At 37.4% G+C, this 25,512-nt stretch overlaps 1 protein-coding gene across 1 annotated transcript in view; it reads right to left on the bottom strand.

Moving 5' to 3' along the window:
- LOC119797049 (histone-lysine N-methyltransferase PRDM16-like) overlaps positions 1-25,512 on the bottom strand; it is a 109,952-nt gene that overhangs the window by 23,051 nt on the left and 61,389 nt on the right. The window contains exon 2 of the mRNA XM_038305924.1: positions 14,844-15,289. Coding sequence (XP_038161852.1) covers positions 14,844-15,289 — 446 coding nt within the window. The remainder of the gene's footprint in view (positions 1-14,843; positions 15,290-25,512) is intronic.

Genomic DNA, 25,512 nt, shown 5'->3' with positions numbered 1-25,512 from the left:
CACCAGATCATACAGTCAAATTGATTCAAAGTTTTTGATCTAAGGAAAACCAGTTTATTGCATCGACTCATTGTCTCAAAAGCAATCCCTCACACTAAGCTAGGAGGAGAGGAAAAACTCCCTTTTAAGAGAAAGAAACCTCCAGCAGAACCAGGCTCAGTGCGAGCAGCCATCTGCCGAGACCGACTGGGGTTCAAGGAGACAGAACAGAGATACAAAAGCAATTGTAAAAGGCTGCCCCGTCCAGGAGTCACACAGCCAGGCAGACAAGCCCCAAGTAAGCTTCCATGCCAGACGACGACAAGAGCACATCCAGAGGGCCACAGCCAGAGAAACAGGACCACACCGAAAAACAGGCTGATCTCCAACATCTATAAACATAGGTGTTGATGGCAGCAGCACAGCTGATATTTCTCTCCAGGATGGTGTCACAGTCAAAAAGGAACAGACGAGGCAAAGCTACTAAGATAAAAAGCAGATTGAGCATAATGTTAGACACTGAACTAATTAACTGTCCAACTCCTAATCATCACTCATCTCATTCACCTGCAGGTTTCCCTTATATTGGGCTCAGTTCCAGCTATCAGGGCCAGATCATTGTTGGATTTCTGTTAGTTCCCTGTTTGCCTTCTGTTAGTGTCCTGTCTGTCAGTTTTAGTTATATCCAAGGTTCTTGTCGTCATGTCGTCAGGCTAGTTTTAATCCTTAACCAGTGGTGAGAGCATTTCTGGAGTGATTCTGTTTTCCTGATACTGACTGCCTGAACCTTTGTTGGAGTCCTGCTGGATTCTGCCTGTCTGTGCATTTCTATCTGAGCTGGATGCTTGACGCACTGGACTCTGAACCTGTCCTCCAAGGTGCGTTTCTGTATGAGATGGATGCTAGACGCATGGGATTTAGGGACCTCTCATTTTTAGATATAAAAAATACATTAAAACAATAAAACGTATTCAGGCTACAACTTACCCTTGCCAAAATCCACCGATGGTACTTGTTAAAGTTAAGAACCATAGCTTAAAAAAGAAAAGCAAATAACTACATACAAAGTTTCTCAAAGAATATTTGCACCCTGCTGTCTTGGGGTAGGAAGACAGAATGAGTGTATCCTCACCATGAAGATGTGAAGGAGAAAAGTGAGCCATGTGGAGGAACCCAGAGAGTGAGTGGTGATCTGAAAACTGACACCCTGCTACCTTCCCTGACCTCCCTGTTGGGCCACTCTGTTACCTGGACAAGATGGGAGGTATTAAGTGGCTCGCTGTCCCGCTAGGTTGAGTTGCTGATCCGTTAGCCAGAGAGGAAAGCCAACCCGACTCCCATCTTCACTTCAGTGGGAGCATTTGTTTTGATTTTTTTCTTTTCTTTCTCACAGAAAAACCTGAGATGCCCAATTTATTTGAGATAGAGTGAGGGGAAATAGGGTCCTTAACACTTGAACACTAGAACTTTAAGGCAGCAATGATTCGTTGACTCTCTTGGCTAAGTTTTTCCTTTACTGTAATACAATACTAAAATATTCTAATTAACCCAGTAAACAAGAAAGTGCGTTTGAAATGAACAATAAAACTGTAATTCTGCTTTAATATGATATTCAATATAAATAAGTGAAAATGCATATTTATTTTCAATTATTCTTAAATTTTCTCTGCAGTACAAAAATCTAACATAATTTTCTATGGATGATCATAAAAAAAAAAATAAGGTTTTCTTTAGGGAGTTAATAATGTGTGCAGGTGCCCACCCACATCTTCAAGCTGAGCAACACAGGAACTGGTGAGAGAACAGGAGGAACAATTTGCTCATTCTCAACCAAGACATGGGGGCTTTAGACGAAGGGAAAAAAGGACACCCAATATCCAAAATCCCTCTCTCAGAGCCATCATGTGAAGAATTCCCCCTCCTCTCCTCCAACTATACCCTTTCACCCACCCTTTCCTCTTCTCTTTTTTGCTTTTTTAATCAAGCCGTCTGGGGTTGTCAGGTCTTTTGAGACGAGGACTCCCAACCATGTGAAAAGTTAATCCCTTGTGGGCCTTCTTCTCCGTGGCGCTCATCTCCCTGGGAACACTGGTGGTGGCTTTCAGGCAGGTGGCAATGGGTGATGAGGGGGAGGAGAAAAGGGAAGAGGCATATGTAGAGAGATGGAGAATAAGATGCATTCTGAGCTACTTCTTGACCAAATGATCAAAACAGAGAAAGGTACAGATTGTCTCTAGTCCTTAATCACCAACACAAAACCCCACACCTGTCCTGGTGGTCCTATCTCTGCCAACAGCATACCTTCAGTTTTTCTTCCATAGTAACTACACTCAACATACTTCATTTCTCCCTTTTACTCCACTGCTCTACCGTCTCTGCACTTAGTCACAATCCCTAGCTTCAAGACCTTTCGATGAGCCTCTTTCACTCCGTGATAGACAGAATGAACAGAGAGCAGAGAGGATTTGCAATGTTAAGAGCAGCTAGAGTGCCTTCTGAAGGATGACAGTCTTTCACAATGAAGAGTGTGCTTTTGCCTTATTGTGCCCAAAACCCATGTACTGCAAAATCTATCCCACCCCCAAGCCAGAATTGGAGAACTGGACAAAAATCTGATGATTTAGGACAAGAGGTATAGTGATTCTTTTGCGGCAACTCTCTCTGTCTGCACTTCAGCAACATTAGCAAACAGAGATGCCAACAAGGACAAGACAGATTTATACTTTTGCATCAATTAGTGTAGTTTTCTTTAGAAAAAAAAACAAAACAAGAACATGTAATAAGGCTTCCCCAAGCCTTCTTTAGCAGTCTGAAGGAGACAGAAGAATGCGTCCTTGAATGCTTTGTTTGTACTGCAGTTTTTTTTTTCTCTCCATCCCTCTTAGACCAAAGTGCCATTTGGAATATGGACAGGCTTGGTCAGCCATCTTAACCCCTCTCTCATGTCCATCTCATGCTCGCTCAATTCACCCTGACCCCACACACTCTGTCTTTCACACACATACATTAAGTCCACTTCTTCCTCTCATTGAATAGACTAAGAGTCCAACTGCCTGAAAAAAAAGAGCTTGAGGCAGAGAGCATCTTAGTTGGAGGGGGTGTGCACAGTAAGATTTGGGAGTTTGTAAAGGTCAGCACGGACTTTGTTCAATCTGAGGGTTTATCTCAGCAACAGCAAGGGCCGGACAATGGGGCCACTCGCCGTGCGACAGAAACCCAAGCTGCGGCAGCTAAATTACTTCACTGATAAGGCCAAATTAGAAGCACAGGGACCCCGGAGGCCAGGAAGAGAGGAGGACAGAGTGAAAAAGGAAGGAAGGAGAGCAGAAAAAGAGTGAGAGGCCACATAAGGTTGAGTGAGGGGGTTGAAAAATCAATGACCAACAAAAGAAAAGATTTAGGTGTGTGATCTTGGCAAAATTAAAGCTCATGTTGTGTATTTTGCCCAGGGTAGTAACTTCCCTCCAAACACAATACATGTGTTATTTTATTTTAAATAACTTCTGCATCACATGACTCCAAGCAGTGTTTCAGATTGGTCGAGCACTACCATGAATGATTTTCTTTTTTTTTTTTTTTTGTTGGAGGTAACATGCTGGGTACCACTGTGTACCAGCTTCTTTGACATCAGCCCACCTCCTCTCTGGAAAGAATTGCACAGAGCACAATCATATGACATTCACTAAATACAAAATGCAGAAAGAATTTTAATGCACTGATGCAGGCAAAAATATTTTTTGCACATATGTCTGTATGAATTTTAAAGTAAGTTTACTGCTCTAAATATTTGGAAAAAAAAAATGAAAACGATGCTCATTTGTAGTACCTTGCACATACTTGCTAATTTCATTTTTTGAAAAGCTTGTATATCCTTAACCAGCCTCCAAAAATCAACTGTTGTCTTGTCAAAAGGAGTTGAACATTAATCAGGAAATTACCAGTGATTCCTTGTATGGTAGATCCCTTCTTGTTTTATTGTGATTTGATGTAGGAATAAGAAGAGAGTGAAAAAACGGAATTGCATTATATGCCTTACAAAAATATTAATATTTCCAAGTTTTTTCACACACTGGTCACATTACAACCATACAATTTAATGTAATTCATGTGACATAAAAGTATAATCTTGTGCTTTATTACGAAAGGGAAGGAAAATGTGTATACATATATATATATATATACATACATATATATATATATATATATATATATATATATATATATATATATATATATATATATATATATATATATATATATATATATATATATATATATATATATATATATATATATATGTATATATATACATACATACATACATATATATATATATATATATATATATATATATATATATATATATATATATATATATATATATATATATATATATATATATATATATATATATTAATATATATATATATATATATATATATGTATAAACTGTATTTCAGTGCTTAAATGGCTCTGGATCTTCGTCAAGACATGGAATTTGATGATCTCTGTTAAATGAAAAAATGTTTTATTCATTTTCACCATCACATGCATCATTGTGATGGTCCATATTTTAAAAATGCAACAAAATCTTGTGGTTCTAACATGATAAGATGTGAAATAGTTTTTACAAGGCACTATCCATGCCAGACATTTACGTACACATATATACTAAAATAAAGCTAGCATTCCATACTGTGTCTAAAAGCACCTTGTTGTCAGACAAAATGCCAGGTGTTTCCCTCTGTAACAGTGATGGAGAAAATGAGTGAAAATCACTTGAGTGATTCCAGAGACTTTCCAAAGCAAAGACGTTGTTGGCATGTTTGACACTTCAACAGTTCAACACTGTTTTTAGATCTGATGTCATCATTGTGCTTAGGTTCTCGCTCTCTACCTTGTTTTTCTAAATGACCAGTTAAGGAAAGAAAAACATGGGAGAAGTCTTGATCCTGTATGCCCACCTCTATCTTGCTTAGATTTTGATGAATGTAAATGCATTAGTTAGAACCCAGTACATTTTAAAGCTTAAATCACTTTATTTATATATACAATTTTATATACAAACATGTGCAGTATCTATATTGTACTTTTCTAAACTGCTGTACTTGAAAATAACATCAGAAGAAAACCTTCCTCTCATTTTCCAGCTACATACATGTGGAGCCTTCTTATTCTCTCGTCCAATTCACCCAGACAAAGACACACTCTGTGCCAAAGCACAAGTCTTTGCACCTTATAAAATGTAATTAAAGGGTACAGCCATGAGCCTCGCTTTCCTCCTGCTGCATTGCTCACACACTGAGGTCTACAGTACAATTAAGGAATTGCAAGACGTTGAATAAAGTAAGAGCTGAGCCTGTGGGGCCATATTCTATATTGAATTATAGAAAAATGGGGAATACAACAACCACAATATCCTGCTTAAGAGGTCACCACCTGATGTTTTAGTCAAAGAAAAGTTTAAGCAGCAAAAGGGAATAAGAATTAAAAGGGGAAATTGCATAAGTGCATGCATGGACATAAAATGGGAGAAGGAGAAGGATGCTTCTTTATATGAGCATAAATCTATGAACCAGAATAAACAACCTTTGACAAATGTCATCATCAACCACAGCAGCAGAGAGGAACATTATTGTCTGCTGGTGCCTCAAGGTACCCAATGATGGAACCATTCATCAGGGCTATGATGAATGATGAGGTTTCACTACATACATGCAGAAAAAGTCGGCTGGAGGAAGACTGGACACAAGTTACCTGTATTTTACCACAGAGAACTAATGGGCCGACACAAGGGTTTTTAAATTAATGTTTAAAAATCATGTCTGTAGAAAGGAAACCTCATGCTAATAAAGGGTAGCATTGTGGCAGGGATGCGTGAGGAAACTGTGGGGGTGCCATTTAGGCAAACAAGAGGTTCTATTCAGAATACTTGGCTAGAGTGGCCGAGGTCTTAAACCGGTGACCAAGCAATAACAGTCATAATCCCTGAGACAATATTTGTTGAGTTCTACTCTCTTCAAAGACAGATGACTTTACCTCGCTGTGCTTCCTCAAATGCTCTCACCTTTCATCTTCCCTGCACATTAATTTATTAACTAATTAACAGATGCTGGTAAGGACTTATGAACAAATTATAAGGAATCAGGATACTAATCAAACCTGACATTTAATTTGCTGCCCTGCACACTTGTTATCAATTACAATGTTCGTTGAAAATAATTGACAATGGTTTTCACAGGGACACAGGAGGCTTGTCTTTAAGGTTAATACAAAGAGTTTCACTGCTGCACTGTTACCAGGGGCAACGGAGACCATATGTTTAATATTAGAGGGAATCTGTTCCACTGGAGTGCTCCAAAAGTTGGGAAAATTGGATTAAATTTGCTAGTGGCATGTTTTAGACCAACATAAAGTGAACATGAATGGAAGATATTACCGTGCCTAGGCCTGGGACTTGTGGTGTTATAAACTTTCGCTGGTGTTTTTGCTGTGTGTGTAAACTTGGGGATTCTGTCAAAGTCAAATAATGAAAAGAAAACCACATATTGTTGGTCAATACTGTTAATAGAAACCACAGGTTCAACGTCCCTTTCATTACCATCTGGGACTACGCAAGTGTCCCAAAGGAGCTTAATATGTTTTACAAATAGTTTTATTTATAGCACCCTCCATAAGTGTTGGTTACCCTAGTAAAGTTGTACTGTAAGTGGTTTATATATGGTAAAGTTGTAAAAATTCTTAAGATACATGCATCTTGTACTGGTGCAGCACAATCACAGTTTAGAAACAGCCTACCTTTCATATGAGTACATTTTCTCTGTAGGTAAGAACTCCCCTTTTATGAAATTACTGCTTTTAATATGATCACTGATACCACACACTTTGGCACTCCTTGAAAATCCTAAAATGTATATGAGCACTCCGTATTAGAAATCATATTTCCCTTAATGTTTGTCTTGTTATCGTTTTTTTTTTTCTATATTTTTTGAAAAGCAGAGGTTTTGGAGGACCCTAATGCTGAGATGGGAGCTGAGGTTGCTTCTTGCAAGTTTAATAATCCAAAAGGATGGCAACAGAGGCAAAAATCAAAAATAACAAAATACAGAAAACCAATAACTAGAAGACTTCAGGAGAAACACACATGAGGATAAAGAAACGACAAGGAACCAGCAAAAAGTAACTGAACAAGAGTGTATAAAGAGGAGACTGAACAAAGACCAGGCTAATCAATAGATTGGGAGCAGGTGTGGCCAGAGGAATCAAGAAGGGAGCTAGGAGAAGGAGATTGACACAAGAGGGCAACAGAGGGTAAACCAGAAATACATAAAAACTTAAAAAATATAACCAAAAACAAATAGAATAACATAAAATGGAAATGAAACCAATAAACTAGAAAACACAGAAAGACATGAATCAAAGTATAACTGAAAAGTCAAAAAGAAAACTTAAACAGAACCAAAAACTGCAGAATCATGACAAGAAGCATGTTTCTTTCCTTACTTTTTACCAAAATCCTGTAGGTGTGCCACTGTCTGCTATAGACAGTTGGACCCGAGCAAATGTTTCCCCTGAAATTACTTTTGGTAGGCCTAAAATAAAATTTGGCCCAGGGTCAAGTTTTAGTGTTTCACTGAAATGAAAAAAGGACATTGCCACATGGGTCCACAGCATCTTCCTAAACATTTATTATAAACATTTGCAAATAAGTACATTAAAAAAACTCAGAAAAAAGGCTACTAAAATTGAACTAATCTGTCCAATAAAAGTGGTTAATTACAATAAACTCATGGATAAAAGGCAGATGGCATACTGTACATTTAGATAACATTTTTTAAGTTATTCTGATGATTTAAAAAGTATCACACAACATTCTTGTTAATAATTAGTTTGTGGACATTAGCGCACACCTTGGTGTTGTGTGTTGTATATTGCCAAGACTCATCAAAGTTTTACTGGAGGATCCTGGAATGGAATGGGCACTGTTCCTTTTTTTTTTTTTTTTTTTTTGTGAGGTGACCACTCCAACTGAGTCTACTTTGGCAGCTCTTTTTAGAAAGCTTAAAATACTTGATCTGCCATCATGAAACAACTAAAGAACATAATCATTCAAAGCTTTCTAAAACTGTTCTTACTTGTTAGTTTTTTCCCAATATAGTTTTCCTTAATGTCATCGTACCGCTAACTTATGGCTAGAACAAAAAAAGTATTTCTTTTATCAGCTCAGTATAAATCAACTCAAGGGTCAAACATCAAGAAAAGGAGCACCTTTTTGTCAAGGCAAACAGATCACACACGACGCCTGCGGAACCTTTGAATGGCCTGTGTGAATATCTTGCTGCATAGGAACTTGGCCATCTGCCCTCCTCAATCAGAACACAAAAGCTGAACAAACACTTTAGGACGCACAAGGTGGGTCAGGATAGATACGTGTAAGGGTGCGCCAGGGCTTCTTCCTTCAAGTGTATGAAAACCTGAGCCCAGTTCAGTCATTAAGATTTGAACAAAGGCAACATGGCATCTGCTTGAAAAGGGAACTGTCAAGGCAGAGATTTAGCGTCTGACAAAGAGTTAAGGACATACATCATGCCATGTCTGGATGGATATCTGTCACGTGGGAACATGGCGACATAAGAGTGCCCGCCAGACATCTTGGCCTATCATTAAGTCAACAAAGAGGCAAACAGAAGACCTAGCATTCTTTTCCTCTCTTTCCACACATCACTGAATGAATGATACTGATATGGAAAATCACCCCACAAAAAGTAAATAGAGAAGGAAAAAAGGGACAGTCTGAAAGAGGTTTGCCTGGAAACAAAGTCATCCCAAGGTGTTCGAGAGAAGAAAGACATAACTGCAGGGCTGACATGGACTTTATGATACATGTTTTTGTGACCTATGGGGACCTTATCCAAACGATCTATATCCATGGACACCTCCAAATAAAGCTCTACGACAAAACCGACATAATACCCTTCAGACATTTTTCTATGTACATAAATGGAAAAATGCCACAATTACAGAATGGCTATCCCGAGGTTTAATATTTATTTATAACTATAAATGAAATTACATTATCATCCCATAATAGGCAAAATGTGACTTTCATAAAAACATTTGCTAGAACATAAACAATGATGGTTAAGATGCCAGAGTGAATTTGTTTTTCGGATTTTGGTGTGGTTTTGAAGCTGTGTTTCTTATTCATTGTACAACATTCACAAGACATCCAAAGATGTCTTCCTTCGGCTTAGATTGCTTTGTGAATACCATGAGAACACCAGACTGGTGAATCTCATAAGGTAGTTACTGAAGAAGAAGATACCTCAAGCAACTTTATGGAGACGTACCTCTATCAATAGGCAAGTCAGGTCAATCTACCAGTCAGATAATAGTAGCAGTCACTCTTGTGCTTAGATCCCTTTGCTGTACTCTGTGTTAATCGTGCCCCCCTTGGTTTGCTCAGACCTTCCTATCCGCAGGGGTAAGCAGTTCTACACACATAGCTAGTGAGAGACAGACACAAACCTACACACACTGAAGACTGGGGGCCTGACGTTCTATCATGTTGTGCTAAAAGGGGGGCATAATGGTTTTTAAATGGATGACTCAGTGCAAACCCAGAGAGAGCGTCTGAGACGGAAGAGAATGGCCATGGCCTGGAGCTAAGCAGCTCGCAGATTGAGCTGTCCATCTTGCTAAAATGAGCCTGAGTTAACACCTCAGCCAGTTCCCTAAGCCGCGGGACAGACAATAGTAAACTTCCTCTCTGCCTCTCTCCTTCTTCTTTCTCTGTCACTTCAACTCTTCCACACTCTCTTTGTATTACTCAGTTCCTGTAATGCAGTCTGAACCTTTCCAGAAAGCCTGAAAGTACTAAACATTTTGTTTAGCTCCATGGATTAATCTGAAGGCCAGATTAAGACCACAATGTAGGTTACTGCAAACATGTTAGTGGTTTATATAAACTCTGACCTGTCTCTTTGACCATATACACATTCCAAGCACCTTACTGGGTACACCTAACTGGTACTGTGTTAGACCCCTGTTTGCCCTGGGAGATTAGTCAAATCTCTGTGGTGCAGATTTAATAACAATCCTTTCCTTGATGCAAATCTCCCTTTCCAACAAATCCCAAATGTTCTGTATTAGAGTGAGAATTTGTGACTGTGCGTGTCAGTGTTCTCATTGTCATGTTCATTGATTATTTGGGCTTTGTGACATTGTGCCATATCCTGCAGTAAGCAGTTACTGTATCAGTGTTTTCATGGAGGTATTGATGTGGTCCTTTAAAGCTCCTAGGTAGGCGGTGGCATTGAAACATTGCTCAGCTGCTGCCTAGGAACCCAAAGTGAACCAAAAAAATCTCTGCTGCATCTTTTTGGCACCATGATCGTCTGATCTTAAGATTTTCATTTTCATAGATACATCTGCTGCTCACAGGATCTTTTATGTTTTTGGACCATGCTGTAAATCAAAGAACGATTGTGGTAAAATTTCACTAGATCAGAAAACTAGTTTTTTAAACACTCAATGCCATCAAATTGACATAAATCTCCAATATGCTTGACTCTTACTAGGAAATGAGAATTCCACTCTAACTTCAAGTAGTCTTCGCAACATCTAGATTCCAAAATGTACTGAGTTCATCCCATGCCATTGGAGAGTTTGCTCGGGTTGCTACTCAGCAACAAGTTTACTTTATGAAGTGTCCTGTAAATGTAGCCAATATATTTTCCTTTCAGATCATCCATTTAATCTCAAATAAGTTATCAGTTACAAAATTAAACGTTTCTCACATAAATACAATTTCGAAGGGAAGTGTCTTAAAGGAATCTATTAATAGAAAGTAATACTTCAAAAGCATCTGATTAACATCACAATAATCCTAGACTTTATCATATTATTTCACATAATACATTTATAGATTTTGTCTGAGGCTGAAAAACATGTTATGTCCAAAAAAACGTATGTTTTCATACAATATTTTCACCCTCTGTTGTCGTCGTATCTTGTACTTTATTCTTTACTTAAGCAAAATTCACAAGTCACTCTCTCGTTTGTCTATTTATCTAAGACCAGAGGCAGTAAATGAGTAGAGGAGCTGATGGTGAAAGAGAAGAGAAATGGGGTCTAAGGGAGTCCTGAGGGAGTCTCTTGATGACTATCAACAGCCCCTCTGTTATGACTATTTGTGATAAGAGTCTGAGAGAGGAGATTCTCTGAAGGTTTCCAGCCCTAAAACCAGACAGGACATGTAAAAAATAGAAGCCTAGCCAAAATCAGTCCATCTAATACCGTTTAAAAAAAGAAAATACAGATCAGTTTCTCCCAATGATGGACCTGAAAGAAAAGAGAAAGTAAGATGTACCCATAGCTTAGATGTGTATTAATCAGAAAAATAATGCATACCAGCTGCTATTTAAGCCCTTAAAATGTTGAAATATAATTTGCTGAATGTCATCTTTGAACACTCAAATGCACTTCTCTTATTGGTTTTTGACAATAAAGTTAGAGAAACACACACCTCTGTAATTTGGATTAGAGATTGGCCAGATGTAAATTGAATACCCTAAAAGAGACTAAATGTTCCTTAAAATTTAATGCCTATGTTTACACACACAATTACTTGATTGGTTTCAAATGTGTTTTGACTGGAAATAAAAAATTATAATCAAATTCCCTATCCATACAGTATGTGCCGAAAATCAAATTATCAATCATGATATCTTTTACTTGCAACAGGCTTTTATTGTAATAGAAACACTTTATTGTGCAGAGTTTTCAAATTTATTTTCAACAATAAAAGAAGGGTAAAAAAAAGGGCTGAAGTTAAGTCCTGACTGTTTAAAGTGTCCACAGTGGAACTTTTACAGGTTCTTTGATAAATTGAGGCATTATTGCTTTCATTACATAAGCCACATGGCCAACAAGACATGCTATTGCTGTTCCTGTGTGGCATAATGAAAGAGGGGGATGAAATGAACGTCCCTAAAAGTTCTTTGCTACCCAGGGTGGCTTCCAAAAGTTCCAGACATCTGCACAGTCTGGTCACCTGGTCCAAATTTTAAGCACATAAATGGAACTATTGTTTATGAATGCTTTTAAAACTATTGATCAGCATAAACCACCCCTATCATTTGAAATACAGTTTGATTCCGAATGAGCCAATCACAATATTCCCATTGGTGTTTATATATGACCTACTGTATTTCATGGCTACTGAGTTCTTTGGTATATACATGTATAAAGAGTTGAAACGCCTCAAGTCCTGTAAAACCAGCTGTTTTAGGAACAAATTTGACTAAAAACTTTCCTCTGTTGAAGTTTACAAGTATTTATGTCCTCACACACGTGCTATTTTATGTCTGAAGCTCAAGTTGCCCTTATTTCCGGAAGCTGAAGAGTGAAAGCATTGCTAATGAATATGCATTAGTTGGCTGTCTGGAGAGAGATGGAAAGGAGGAAGAAAACTGAGAGAGAACATGAGAGCTAAGGGGAAGGTGTAGCTTTTGGAAATAAGCCCTATGCACACCAAATGGCAAACCATGATTTCAAATTTAAAAAAGAAAATGTTACACCTGGCATGCATCCACTTAGCTTGAGCCTGTGTACTTTAATTGCCGGCATACTGCTACAACTGGTGGGAAGAAAATGGTGTAAAACGTGAAAAGAAAAGTTATTGGAATTGAAACTATGAAAATGACCCTCTCTGGTTTTCTTTAACCCTGTCAATTGGAGGTTTGTGGAAAATTATTTAAAACTATAATACTGTTATGACCTGTAATGGGGAAAAAATTCTAGTGTCACAAACTCTTTAAGTAAAATTTCACAGATATACTGAAGTTGCACTGTTTAAACAATCATTACATTTTATTTAGAGTAAAAATATGTAATATAATGCGATTTAATCTATAATTAGCACCCTCCACATTTACTGCCAACCCTCTTAAAGATTAACAAAAACCCACAGACATAAAAGTCAACCTTTAATTTAATTGCATTTATCAATGGATGAAAAATATACAAAAATGCAAAGGTCAGAAATTATATTTTATATGAAAGTATGTATACCACAAAAATAGCACACCACTAAGTCTTCTTGATTAACATTGAAAACATTGTCTGGATGCCAAATCTGAGACAAAGTTCAGAGAGTTCTCGGTCCTACCATGTATTCTTCTCTTCAGCGCTTCCAGTTTAGGTCATAGGAATGAACTTGACCAAGGCAGAGGAGGGTTTTATCCCTGGTGAAACATTTTTGGTTGTTTCTTTGACCTAACATTTTTGATCACTGTGGTGTTAAACGATCCAGTCATGACCCATATATATATATTTTTTTTTAACAGCAGTCCTCAAAAGTTTAAACTAAATTATCTAGAATTTTAAGAAAAACAATAGTAGAAAATGTGAACAGTGTTATATGATGTTTTATGATGCTTTGATCTAACAAGCTTCTGAAGGCTTTTGGAGAAAAAATGGCTCCAAAGATTCTTCACCATGCCTAAAATGTTTCAATATATTTATCATTGTTTTACAGCACCCTCAAAAGGGATTTTTATTGACATAAAGCTGAATCTTATTCTTAACTGACCAAAGCATATAGTGTAAGTTTTGATCACAGTAATATTTAAAATAAACTCCAAGATTTGTACACGATGGTACGTAGCATTTAGATAAATCAGATGTTAAGAAGTCTAGGCAAAACTACGTCTTTGTTGAAATTCTCTAACAGTAATCACTTCACAGAAGCAAATTGCAGAAATGTAAGAATTAACCCAAATTTTGAGTATAATGAGTATATAATATAATATAAATAAAGCTATTGTTAAAACAAAAGGCTTAATTTAAAGCATTTACAAGGCATACCTATCCTGATCCTGGAGTGTTTGGTTTTATTGTTTCATTATTTGGCTTTTTTTGAATCATATTTTATAGGTCTTGCCATATATGGTTAATTTCTGTGGTCATTATTTACAGGTCTTGCCATACAGCTCATTCCTTTGCCTTTTACTTAGACCCTTCTTTATCCACTTCATGAAAGCATCAATAAATGCCAAGTAACCACTAAATAACATGTCATGCCGCATTGGCCTTAGTTTTGAAGGCAGCAAACTAGAAAATCATTCAAACATGTATATCTCTTTGCTATAAAGAACTGCAACAGGTCATCTAAGATTAGGTTCCTTGCTCTCAACAAAGGTAATATTAGCCATGTAAGAGTGAACAGTGATGGAGTTTGTAAAAATGAAAAGCAGGCCAGAAGATTTCATCCCTTATTAGGCTCATGAGAAAGAAAGACAGGGACCAGCAGTTCCGTTCCGCCCCCAATGAGCTTACTGAAGCAACTTCAATATCCTCTAATGTCATGTTGAAATGAAAATTAATAGTTCAATACGCCGCCACCGGACTGGACCATGCTTCTTCCATTTCCATATCAGATGGCGTGACCAAATGAGGGTGCTCGCTTCAAACCAAAGCGCATAAAAGCTGATACCTCCACTAATCAGTCAGATTTTTCCATCTGACATTGTAGTGCTGCTGCAGATGAGTCTATTATGTGTATGTAGACGTGTAGGAGTGTCTGTGTGCGGGGGATCAAAGATAAGGTCAGATCATAAAGGGAATATAAATGGAATGATCATCAAGCTTCTACATTGATGATGAGATATATGCAGTTGAGAACCAAGAGTGATGGCAGAAAATCTAAATAGAGAGATGATTATGTTTAAATAAATCTATTGACTACAGCTGGAGTTCTTTTTTTTGGCATTTGTTCCACAGGATTCCTTTAGGGTAAAAGCAGTAATGCAGCAAATTGAACTGACATAGACAATAAACATTTAGTCTTTTGCGACTCCTACCTCCCATCCAAAGGAGCTGTCTTTGTCCATGGACCCATGATGCTTTGTGCTGTGCAAACCAAACCTCTCACCAGCACAAATACGAGTCTTGGCCCATATGCCCAGGCCAGCACCGGGCACAGAGGACTCTCGCACCTCCAGCTCGCTGGGAATGGGAATGTCATCAGGAATGTAGACAGGTGCCTCGTAGGGAGAGCCCTCCTTCGGTGTGGTGAAGTCCTGGTCATTGCTGCTGCTACTGTTGTGGAGATGGTGTGACGTGTAGATGTGGGGGTGCAGCAAATGGTGGTGGTGGTTGTTTCGATGGGAAGGAGTCGGTGAGGGCAGTGAGGACATGTTGATGATGCCGTCTTCTGCGTCTTCTTCTGGGCTGTCGGTGCTGCCAGCTGCTAAACCAGGGAGGTCAGCTTCTGTGTCAAACATGCTGTCAACTGGCTCACTGTCATCTAGGAGAAAAAGAGAGAACACAGATAGTTTGTGTTTAACATCATAAACGTGAAAGCTGTTTAGCAATCGAGTGTGACTTAAAGAAAAAAATAAATTAAAAATACTGTAGCCCATATTCAAGTAAGTGGTATTCAAAACTTTTTAAAGAACAGGAGCAACATTTAAAATAGTTTGTCTTAATCAATATTTGCCCAATTCATGATTTTTGCGATCATGATGAAGCCCTCCTCTGGCTATTGACTGGGGTGAATGGATTTCAATTTCTTCACAGTCTCTGTGTTCTGCCAGGAATCATCTTACACGTAATGAGTCTGTCAACGACTTTATTTGTCTAATCCAATATTATTATTGTCACAGCCAAGAATTGACAACATGATTGTGCCTACACCAAAGTGGAAAGGATGATGTAGTTTCATAGGTGCATGGATGCACTTAACTGTTAATTTCAAGTCGGAGCCCCTTTCACTCAGTATGTTGTTAAGGACATTTCTGTCAGATGAGATAGCATACCGCTGCCTTCCAGTAACTGTGTATGGATATGAAAGCTAGTATTATGTTGGATTCTTGTTTGTATCTGAAATAAAGTTGTACATGACTACAAAAAAAAAAAAAAAAAACTGATGATAAACTAAATCAAACATACAATAAAGTCATCCATGGAAGCACTTTGACGCAATTTATTTATTTTTGGATTATTCTATTGATGAAATGTTGCTGTCATGTTGATCCATCCCCAATGTCTCTATGTGATTCATTTTTTTCCAACTTGTTTTGCAATATTACCTGAATTTGACAGTTTTAATCATCTGCACAGTTATAGATCTGAATCCATTTTTGCAATATATTATTTAATTAAAAACCTATTGCTTAGATATAGTTAAAAAAGTCAACATAGTATGAAAGGCCAGATCATTAATAAAATCAAACCTGAATATAAATTTTGTCACCACTGCAAAAGTAGTTGTTTCTTTGATCCCAAACCTCTATGCATTTATACTTGTTTCAGCATACAAAACTATGTTTTCATCCTCTATAGCCTTTTAGATTGTTAAATGTAAAACCTGGTGCTATTTAGAGTTAAACTGTGTTGGCAAAATTGATACTTATATCATATTTATATGGTAATATATATCTTTTAATATGCAGGAAGATAAAACAATGTTAAATGTTTCAAAGAAATTTGAGTGAGAAACAACAGTCCAGTTATTTCTTTAACACATATAGAAGAGTTTCCTACTTCATTTTGACGGTTAAAGTTGTAAAACTGACATTTTAGTTTCCAATATAAAATGATACAACTTGGAAGTATGTGCCATGGGTGCTTCAGCACCTGGCAAACATGCAGCATGTTCACATAAAAACTGTGAATCTTATCATATAAATCTAAGGCCATAAAAGCTAACCGTTTATGACTGATTCTGCGTCATTCAGCAATTTTGAATGGAAAGAAGCCCTTTTTGTTAATGATCACCACTTTGGAGGGGTTCAGAGGGTACGCTGGAATATGTGAGCCAGCAGTAGCTTCCACACTTTACGCAGATCAATTAAAGTTTTATAACTCAGCCCCATCTACTGCTCTCGCTTTACACAATCAAAAGTCTTCTCATGCTGTTAAACACTTCTCCCACCCCAACCCCCCTTATTCCCAAAACATTTCACTGGCACTTGACCCATTGAGAGCAATTTTGACAAGCAGAGAAAAAGCCTTGGAAAATCTATTAAATACCATTTGGCTTTTAGGGCCTCTGAGCACAAAAAATGTACAGTTTGCTACATCAAAATTGCAAAAGGTTGAATGAGACATGCCGTGGTAAAAGAAGGAGAAATATTAAAATAATGGAACTTTAAGGTGTAAATCTTTTAATAACTGATTTAGACATTTAAGGTAATCCATTATTTTTCATTCTTTGGTGTTAAACACAGAAGACAAAGAAGTAAAGAAAGAAAGTACGCGGGGAAAAGACATAAGCAATGAAAAAAGGTAAAGATTTAACCAGTGATGACAGACATGCTTTTAAAAAGCAGTCTGTTGTTTCTGAGTCTCCAAAGACCCAGGAAGAGATGCTAGGTTTCTCTCCCTGTGGGATTTTTAAAAAGCGCCCAGGCCAGATAGTACCTTCCTCTCCCTGGCTCCTCATGTTGTTCTTTCTCTTGCCGTTCCTCTGGCCCATATCCTTCTGTTTTACGGGGAGCTATTTATCCTGATTACATCAGGGGTCAATCATTAATTCGCACCTTGGGGGTCCCCGTGCTGGCTGTGGCTACAATGGTCTGCTTGTTCTAGCGCCTGTTATTCCAGTGGAAAACTACTCCACTCTGCCTGAGAGGCAGGCCCAGGCCACATGAAGGGATCCCATTTATTTGATAAATTGTAAATGCGTGCCATAAGCGGTGCTCTATGCTTTGTAGCATCGCTTGCAATAACCAAGATCTCAGGGCACGTACGAAGGCAGACGCTTGCCGTTACATAAACACACATCTGTTTGCAACTGAAGGAGCTGTTACTGTACCGTAAACACATGTGCACCAGATCAGATGGTGTTAATGGTAAAGATGATATCTTACAATTACTGTCTCATGGAAATAGGATATGACATGATGTGATGTTTAGCAACAAGTGTAGAAATGTTTTCAAAAATAAGCAATTCATATATACCAAAAAAAACAAAGTAATCATTTGCTTAAACATGTTCTTTCAATAACCTCCTTTTACAAAAATAAATTAAAAAGAGATTCAGATAACAATGTAATCAGTGTTGCCATGGTAAAATAACTTGACACAGCACTAAAAATCAGGGGTTTAATTGAAGGCATTACAACAGGAAAATTATTCTGTGGTTGTGTTTAATCAGAGCGTTCTAGACTTAAATGCTGAAAGATAAAATCTGGAGTCATTTTCTGCCGTCTGCCTGGATGCACACAAACACATGTGCCTTGTGGCCCACAGACTGAGCTGTATTGTTGCTTTTCTTTGTGTATACAGAAACAACAGAGACTGCATGCAAGAAATCTGAGGTAGAGCTCTATAAATGATGCATTAAATTTGGGCCCAACTTAAGTCTCGCAGAGCAAGCGTTATTGCAGGTTTTTCAGGAAAAACGGCACAAAAGAGGATTCTTTTTTAGGATTCTAGAGATGAAATGTGTGATATGCATGGAGGACCTTTAGAGAGCTACAGCTCAGGTGAAAGAGTTTGCTGATACAACAACATATAGTCATTCTCTCCATAAATCTGGCCTGTATGGATTAGTAAAAAACAAAACCATTGTTGAATGACAGCCATAAAAAGTAACATTTAGAGGCACACAGCACACATGAGGAAGAAGGTCTCTCTGCCAAGATACACAACATACAAATTCATGTCTGACGGAAAAAAGAGAATGCACAACGTATGCACAGAGAGGATTGATGGTGGCAGCATCATTCTGTGGGGTTGCCTTTTTTGCTCAGCAGGGAAAAAGAAGCTAAGGTAATGGGACGATGGGTGGAGCAAATCCAACAAATCATGGAAGATCTTTTAGAGTCTGTAAAAGACATGACTGAGGCAGGGGTTAATACCAGCAAGATAACAACTAAGAGAAACGTACCAACAGAAACAAAAGAGATATTTCATTCACAGACCTAAGACTCCATTTTCATTCCCAGGGCACCAGCATCAGACAACTCTAGGAATTACCCCATGCAACACTTAAATGAAATTGCTGAACTTCCTCCACACCATGCTGCCAAGTTAGACAAATGATTTCATGGAAGGTGAGATGCAGCTAAGAGTTGTAGAACACCATCCCTTAATGATTTGCATTTTATACCAATGTTTTGGATTAAAGAATAGTTTTTTATTAAATTACATATTTCATTTCAGTAAACAAAAATAAAAAGAATGCACAAAAAAGAAAGTTATTGTAGTGAATGACGGTTCGACGGCTTGGTCAATGGGGTTGAGTATAAAAGCTTGCCATTTTCTTTCAACAACACATTGATGATCTACTCTCACTTAGTTTATTACATAAAATGGCAATACAACAAAATTCTATTTAATACACTGCTTCTGTGACACACTGTAATTAGCATGGAGAAAAAGAGACTTAAAATAGTATCAGGCAACTTGGATTTTTGGAACCAGGTGACTTTGTGCAGCCATGGTCATCGCTAATAACACACACAGAGATAGACTGAACCTGTGACTTGCCGACAACTGATATGGTTCAGTCCTAAGGGAAAGCCAGCCTCTAATGAAAAGACAGTATCCAGGGAAAAGTCAAAACTATGCAAAATTCAGCACAGCTCCAAATCTGGGCAGAAAAAAAAAGACACAAGGAGATTGCGTGGATCATGACAGATATAAAAAATGGATAGCTTGTTGAGCAATAAATGACCCAACATTCTGATGTGGGACCTCTTTGATGTGTAAAACCATCAAAGCCAACTTCTGATCTACCATTAGTGCCTCGATATTTATCAATATGGTCCAATTTTACTGTTTTACTGGATGACTAGATACCTGTATCTGATTTATTTAGCAACTCTTTGATGACTGCGTCTTTAACAGCCCAGGCTTCCACATGATATAAACGAGCGATGGAGGTGTATAAGTTAAATAAGGGCAAAAGCAAAAGCACAGAAATGTATGTTGGTTTGCTTTTCTAGTACTGTTTTGGCAACATATACTAAAATGATACAGATATTTAGGGATTTTAAAGGAGCTGCCAGGTGGGCATGGAGATTTAAGGGGCATGTTATTGGAGCAAGGGGAGAATAGTAAAGCTGCATTACCAGAAACCCTCACCTAGTGACAAATACTGCAGTTTCCCCTTGTATAAAGGCATCACAGAGGATTTCTAAGCAACAGATCAAACTGCAATACAACTTGGATTTAGTGAGAAAAGACAGAGTAAGAAAGGAAGAATGCAGCAAGGCAAGAAAGCAAAAAACCACAGTTGCATAAGCACAGCTGCTTTACATAATAACTCCACAATAGCCATGACATGCTCTAATTGTACTTGTGTTTATGTTGTTACATACTATCATGAGTCACTTTCTGCACTGCTTAGGTGAGTGAGAAAATGAGTAATGAAATTGTGTTTTTTCACATATTAAATTTGCTGAAATGACAATAAAAACGGAAACAATTTAGCAGCTGAAATCCAAACACTATATAGACCAACAGCCCCCCTACCTACCAGAAACAAACATTTCTGATCAATAAAATGTTCAGAATATTGTTTCTTTCTCTAAACAGATCTGGATACAATGACTAACATGTAAACTTGCCATATCTTTTTGCATGTACAAAATCAGCAAGCAAAGTAAAACTACCATTGCATATTACAGAAAAAAACACAATTTCAAGAAACATTGTAGGGGTGGTATCATGCTGAGGGAGGTTTTTTTATCAGGAGGGACGGAAAATAGATCGAGTGTGTCGCATGAGATGCTGATTACAGCAAAAAATGGGACAATCCAGCAAGGAAACCTTTTAGAGGTTAGAAAAGAATTGAGACCGAGCCAGAGGTCCACCTTTCAGATGCAAGCTATACAGCTAGAGCCGCAGAGGAAGGGCTTCATCCATACAAATATAGCTCAGTCAAAGTTTATATCTATTTTTCTTTTGTTTTGCTTTCTGATATGATAACTCAGCAACAACTAAGCAAAAGCAAACAAATGTAAAATTTACACAATGTTTACAAAACGCAACGCACTAAACAGTACACTGGTTAAATTAGGTTGCTGTAGTGGAGTACACACTGAATGAGCAATTTTTGTTTGTGTTGGGTGTCAATCCAACATAGCCAATTTATTGATGTGTCATTTGCGTCAAGAACCCTCGAGCCATACCATCCCCTGATATAATGTGTGTGTGTCACTGTGTGTGCTAAGTTCAAGCCTCCAGGCAAGCAGAGGACAGCAGGCAGCCTCCAACAGCTGAGAGAAAGTGTGTGTGTGTTTCATGGCCCGATAGTCCCACAGGGCTTTTGGCACCAGGCTGCAGCGGACATTTATTAACAGGGCAGATTAATAGCTCTAGAGGAAAACATGCTCACAAACATGATAAATATTAATAATAATCAATACCGAGTTACATTTGCCAAATTGAGTTGCAGACATCACCCATGGGGAAGGGAGGAAGGAGGTGGAGGTAGTCAGAGTTCAAAGGAGCTGATAAAAAAATGAAGAATTTCAAGATGAAAGAGGACAGAGAAGAAATGAGAATATAATAAAGAAAATAATAATACAGGAAAACTGTTAAGGAAACAATCATCATTTCATTAATTCCCAACAGAGACAAACACTATCACTAGGGGGAGCTAAGATGGTTTCACTTTTCAACCTCAGTGTATTTTATCAGAATTTTGTACAATAAAATAGAAAAAAGAATATATAAACTTTGATATATGCTATAGTAACCATTGATAATTGTTTAACTGTAAAGATGGACTACTGCCTATTTGTCACAAAAAGAAAAAATCTTTATCACATTTGACAACAGCAGTTTCTTATGAATAATTTTCATAGTTTTAAAAATATATAGTACGTTTTTTTCACATAACTATCGTGCAGTATTTTATGTAAGCATATCACATAAAGTTTGAAGGCTATAATACAAAGATTTGCAAGGAACTGTAAAAATGTGTCAAAGACATTTATTTTCTCCTATTTTTATTGTTCAGTCCTGTTAAATAAATAAATTAAGATCTTGAGAAATTTAGCAAATATTTCTATTGTATTATTTATTAGACTAATTTAATTTATGTTAATATAAACCTAATAAAAATAAAAATCCAATTTGTCTAATACAAACCAAAAAATATCTGAAAAAATATTGAAATATTTCAGCATCTTAAAAAATGATTTCAGCTGGATGTGCCCCTTTTCTAGCAGCTATAGCTCTCCCACTGAATTATGTGTGGGTGCTTGTATCAGTGATTTTCTGTGTGAAGGTGTAACTGGAAGCAGCATTCACCACCACATTGGTCTATTTTACTTTATGCCTTGCTTCTGCTCCTCTCCTCTCGCCTGCTCCCTCTAGTCATTAGCTAGTGAATTAAGGACAATCGGGCATGCTATTAATCACCCTGACAAAAGTGTTAGCTTTGCCTGGATAGGCCAGCATGATACTGAGGAAGAGGAGGATTGGGGGATTGCAAAGGGGGGGTGTTTGGTGGGTCATAGAGGATTGGGAATTTATAGGTAAAGCAAAGAACTGTAGTAAATTAAAAGGCAGTCAATCAGGATGTAAAGGAGCGTAGATGACAAAGTGGTTAAAAAAAAGTTATCGGGAATATGTTAAAACGTAGCAGAAAGGAATGGTTACCGTACATACTAAGGGAATACAAGAACCAAAATAATAATGTAACAATGATAATTTGATCATTTCTTTTCTGAAAAGTATAATGAAATTAAACCAAACTATAAAAAAAACAGAACTACTTTGTCATTCTAAATTCATTTAATTCCAGCAATCTCTAAACTATACAACTGGACCAAACCTTTGTTTAATTCTATCAACCACAACAAACATTGCATTTGACCATCTTCTGCTAAAAAATATTTATGCATGATGATCAAACCAGTTGTGCGCTAAGGCTTTAGTAGTAGTTTTAACTAATTGAACCATTCTGATTGCAAATGATTAAAAAAAAATGGCCGCTATACCAAAAGGTTACTTTTATTATTTGCTTGGTAAAATCAAGGTCAACACAAATCAGACAGGTGTAGGTCATTACTCCTTAGCAAGGTTTGATTCTGTAAAAGTCTTGGTTGGAACCTAACTTCTTCACACACAAAAAAGAGCAATTTTCTGATCTGATTCTAATATTTAAGAATGAAACCTGATTATGTGACTACAATCAGTATTATATATGAGCAGGAGGTTTCTCAGTCTGTAATCGATCATATTTCAAAAGATTTTGAAGGCTTTGAAGGCATTTAGGCTTAGGGTGGATCATAACTTTCAATGGAAACAGGGCATGATATTCATATATACCTATTTCTAGATCTAATATGATATTTTAGTTTTAATTGACTCCATTATGCACAATGTATAACTAAAGAGCAGGATGAAAAAATTCTATACAATGTTTAGTGGTGGTTTGTTTACAAGTGTAAATATAAAGACCCCCCAAAATTATAACATTATGAGATAAATAACAGTGATGCCTTTAAAAGACAGACTAAATCTATCCTCATATATTTTGTGAATATTTCCACTGTGGAGGTCATTACAAAATACATCAAAAGCTGTAACAACAAAAAATTGTTTCCAGCTTTTATTGTCAATACACTGTCACAACTGCAGAACAAACAAATTCAGTTTCTGCATTTAACCCATCCAGTGCACTGCCATTGTGCGGCGCCTGGGGAGCAGTGTAGGGTTAAGGGTCTTACTCAGAGACCCAGAGTGGCAGTCTGTGGGAGTGGGTCTCAATCTCAGAACCTCAAGATTCCAAGCTCTATACCCTTCGATTCCATCCACTAGTCTGCCACTCCCATATTTGAAGGTGAGTCAGATTTTGTGGCGTCAGAGTTGGAAGGTGAGACAGTGACAGTTAAGCCTGGTTTATGCATAGAAACCAGGTTGTCTGCTTGTGTGCTGCAGTTAACACAGTACCTTAGTGGCTTGTTTTGTTTGTATGACCACCATTGTGGAAAACGACTCGTGAAGATGGAGCAGCTAGAAGAGCGAGTCTATGAAGAAGTGAGGATTTACCCACACACTGGTCCAGTCGCCATTGTTGTTGAATGACCTCCATAACCAGAAGAGAAACACGCCACCCACCACACCCACAATCCTAGCTAGTTTGTGATTGTCCTTCTTGCATTGTGGTGTCTAATAACATAGCACAGTCCACGCTTCATAATTGGACATTAATCAAAAATATCTGCGTCATACCTGCAACACCCTGCTGCAGGAGTATACACAGCCTTTTAGTATTAAAAAACGTATTCTAATCCTAAACTTGAGTTCATTTCCCAGCAGTCCTTACACTGTTAAACTATAGTAATCACCTTGAGCACTACATTCAGCAGCAATGCTTTTCTTCATGGAAATCTATGAAAGATGATTTCATTCCTGCCACAGATCATAAATGCTTTTTTTTTATGTAGCCCCAAATTTACTTTTTTCTACTGTAACTTGAAATGTACATAAAGATTAAATGAAAAACCATAGATTATAATAAATTTATTTAAATGGCTTCTGTAATGGTTACATGTTTTACACAAAGGAGTGGAATAGCAAGTATTATGAGACAAAAAGTAAAGAGACCTAAAAAAAAACCTTCCACCAGGGTTTTTATCCTCTGCAAGTACTCTCAGAAAAAAGGTTGAACAAACTTGTGCTGCCGATTAGCCTCAGCTGAAAATGAAAACTCCTTTATTCCCCCCTCCCCTCCCAGAGTCAGGACCACCTGCTTGGAGGACCTGAGCTCAGTACGTCAGGTGGGTTGAGGCCGTCACACAGTCCCATGTCATCAGGCTCACAATGAAAGAAGTAGACATGGGAGATATGCTAATCCACTTAGCTTCAAACCCAGCCAAGAAGCCTGGACACAGTGCCGTCTCAGCCCCCAATAACCAGAGCACACACAGCACATTAAGCCAAGTACCTCTGAACTTTTTAAAATATTTTTGGCGAGATTAGATCATTTGAGGCTAAATTATCCTTTTGGGATTATTAATCAGGCCCTCAAAGTAATACATTTGATATAAGAAAAACTTATATATATAAAAAGGTGAATAAAAGTTGCAGATTTGGGTTGACTTCATAATTAAAAAAGATTTCAGCGATCTTAAAATTTAGTTCAGAAAATAAAATTGTTCTCAGATCTGAAGTAGGTACTTTTCAAACTTAGGCTGTATAATTATGACTTTAGAATTATTTATTAACGGGTTTCAATGTATACATCACTGTCAATTAACACAATAATAACTCAAGTATTAAGGAATAGAGTGACTGCACATTGATTATAAAACCTTTTTAGCATCCAAAATACTTTAGCGTCCAAAATGTAAGTTAACTTTGGTAGTGTGAAATAAACTTAATGAACCACCTTGCCCTGCAATAACTTTTACAACATTAGATATTAATACAATAAAGAGTATTAATATTAGAGACTGTACGCAATTTATTCCCTTTTACTGATAAATTAGGGTGAACCACTGACCAGCAGAATCATCTGGACAAACTTTAAGAAAAGCCAAGTAAATGTACAAAAGAATATTT

This window comes from Cyprinodon tularosa, unplaced genomic scaffold (assembly GCF_016077235.1).
Source record: "Cyprinodon tularosa strain WSP-4 unplaced genomic scaffold, ASM1607723v1 ctg57, whole genome shotgun sequence".
Taxonomy (NCBI): Eukaryota; Metazoa; Chordata; class Actinopteri; order Cyprinodontiformes; family Cyprinodontidae; genus Cyprinodon; species Cyprinodon tularosa.
Note: the sequence above shows the minus strand (reverse complement) of the source record. Positions and strands in the feature narration are given on the sequence as shown.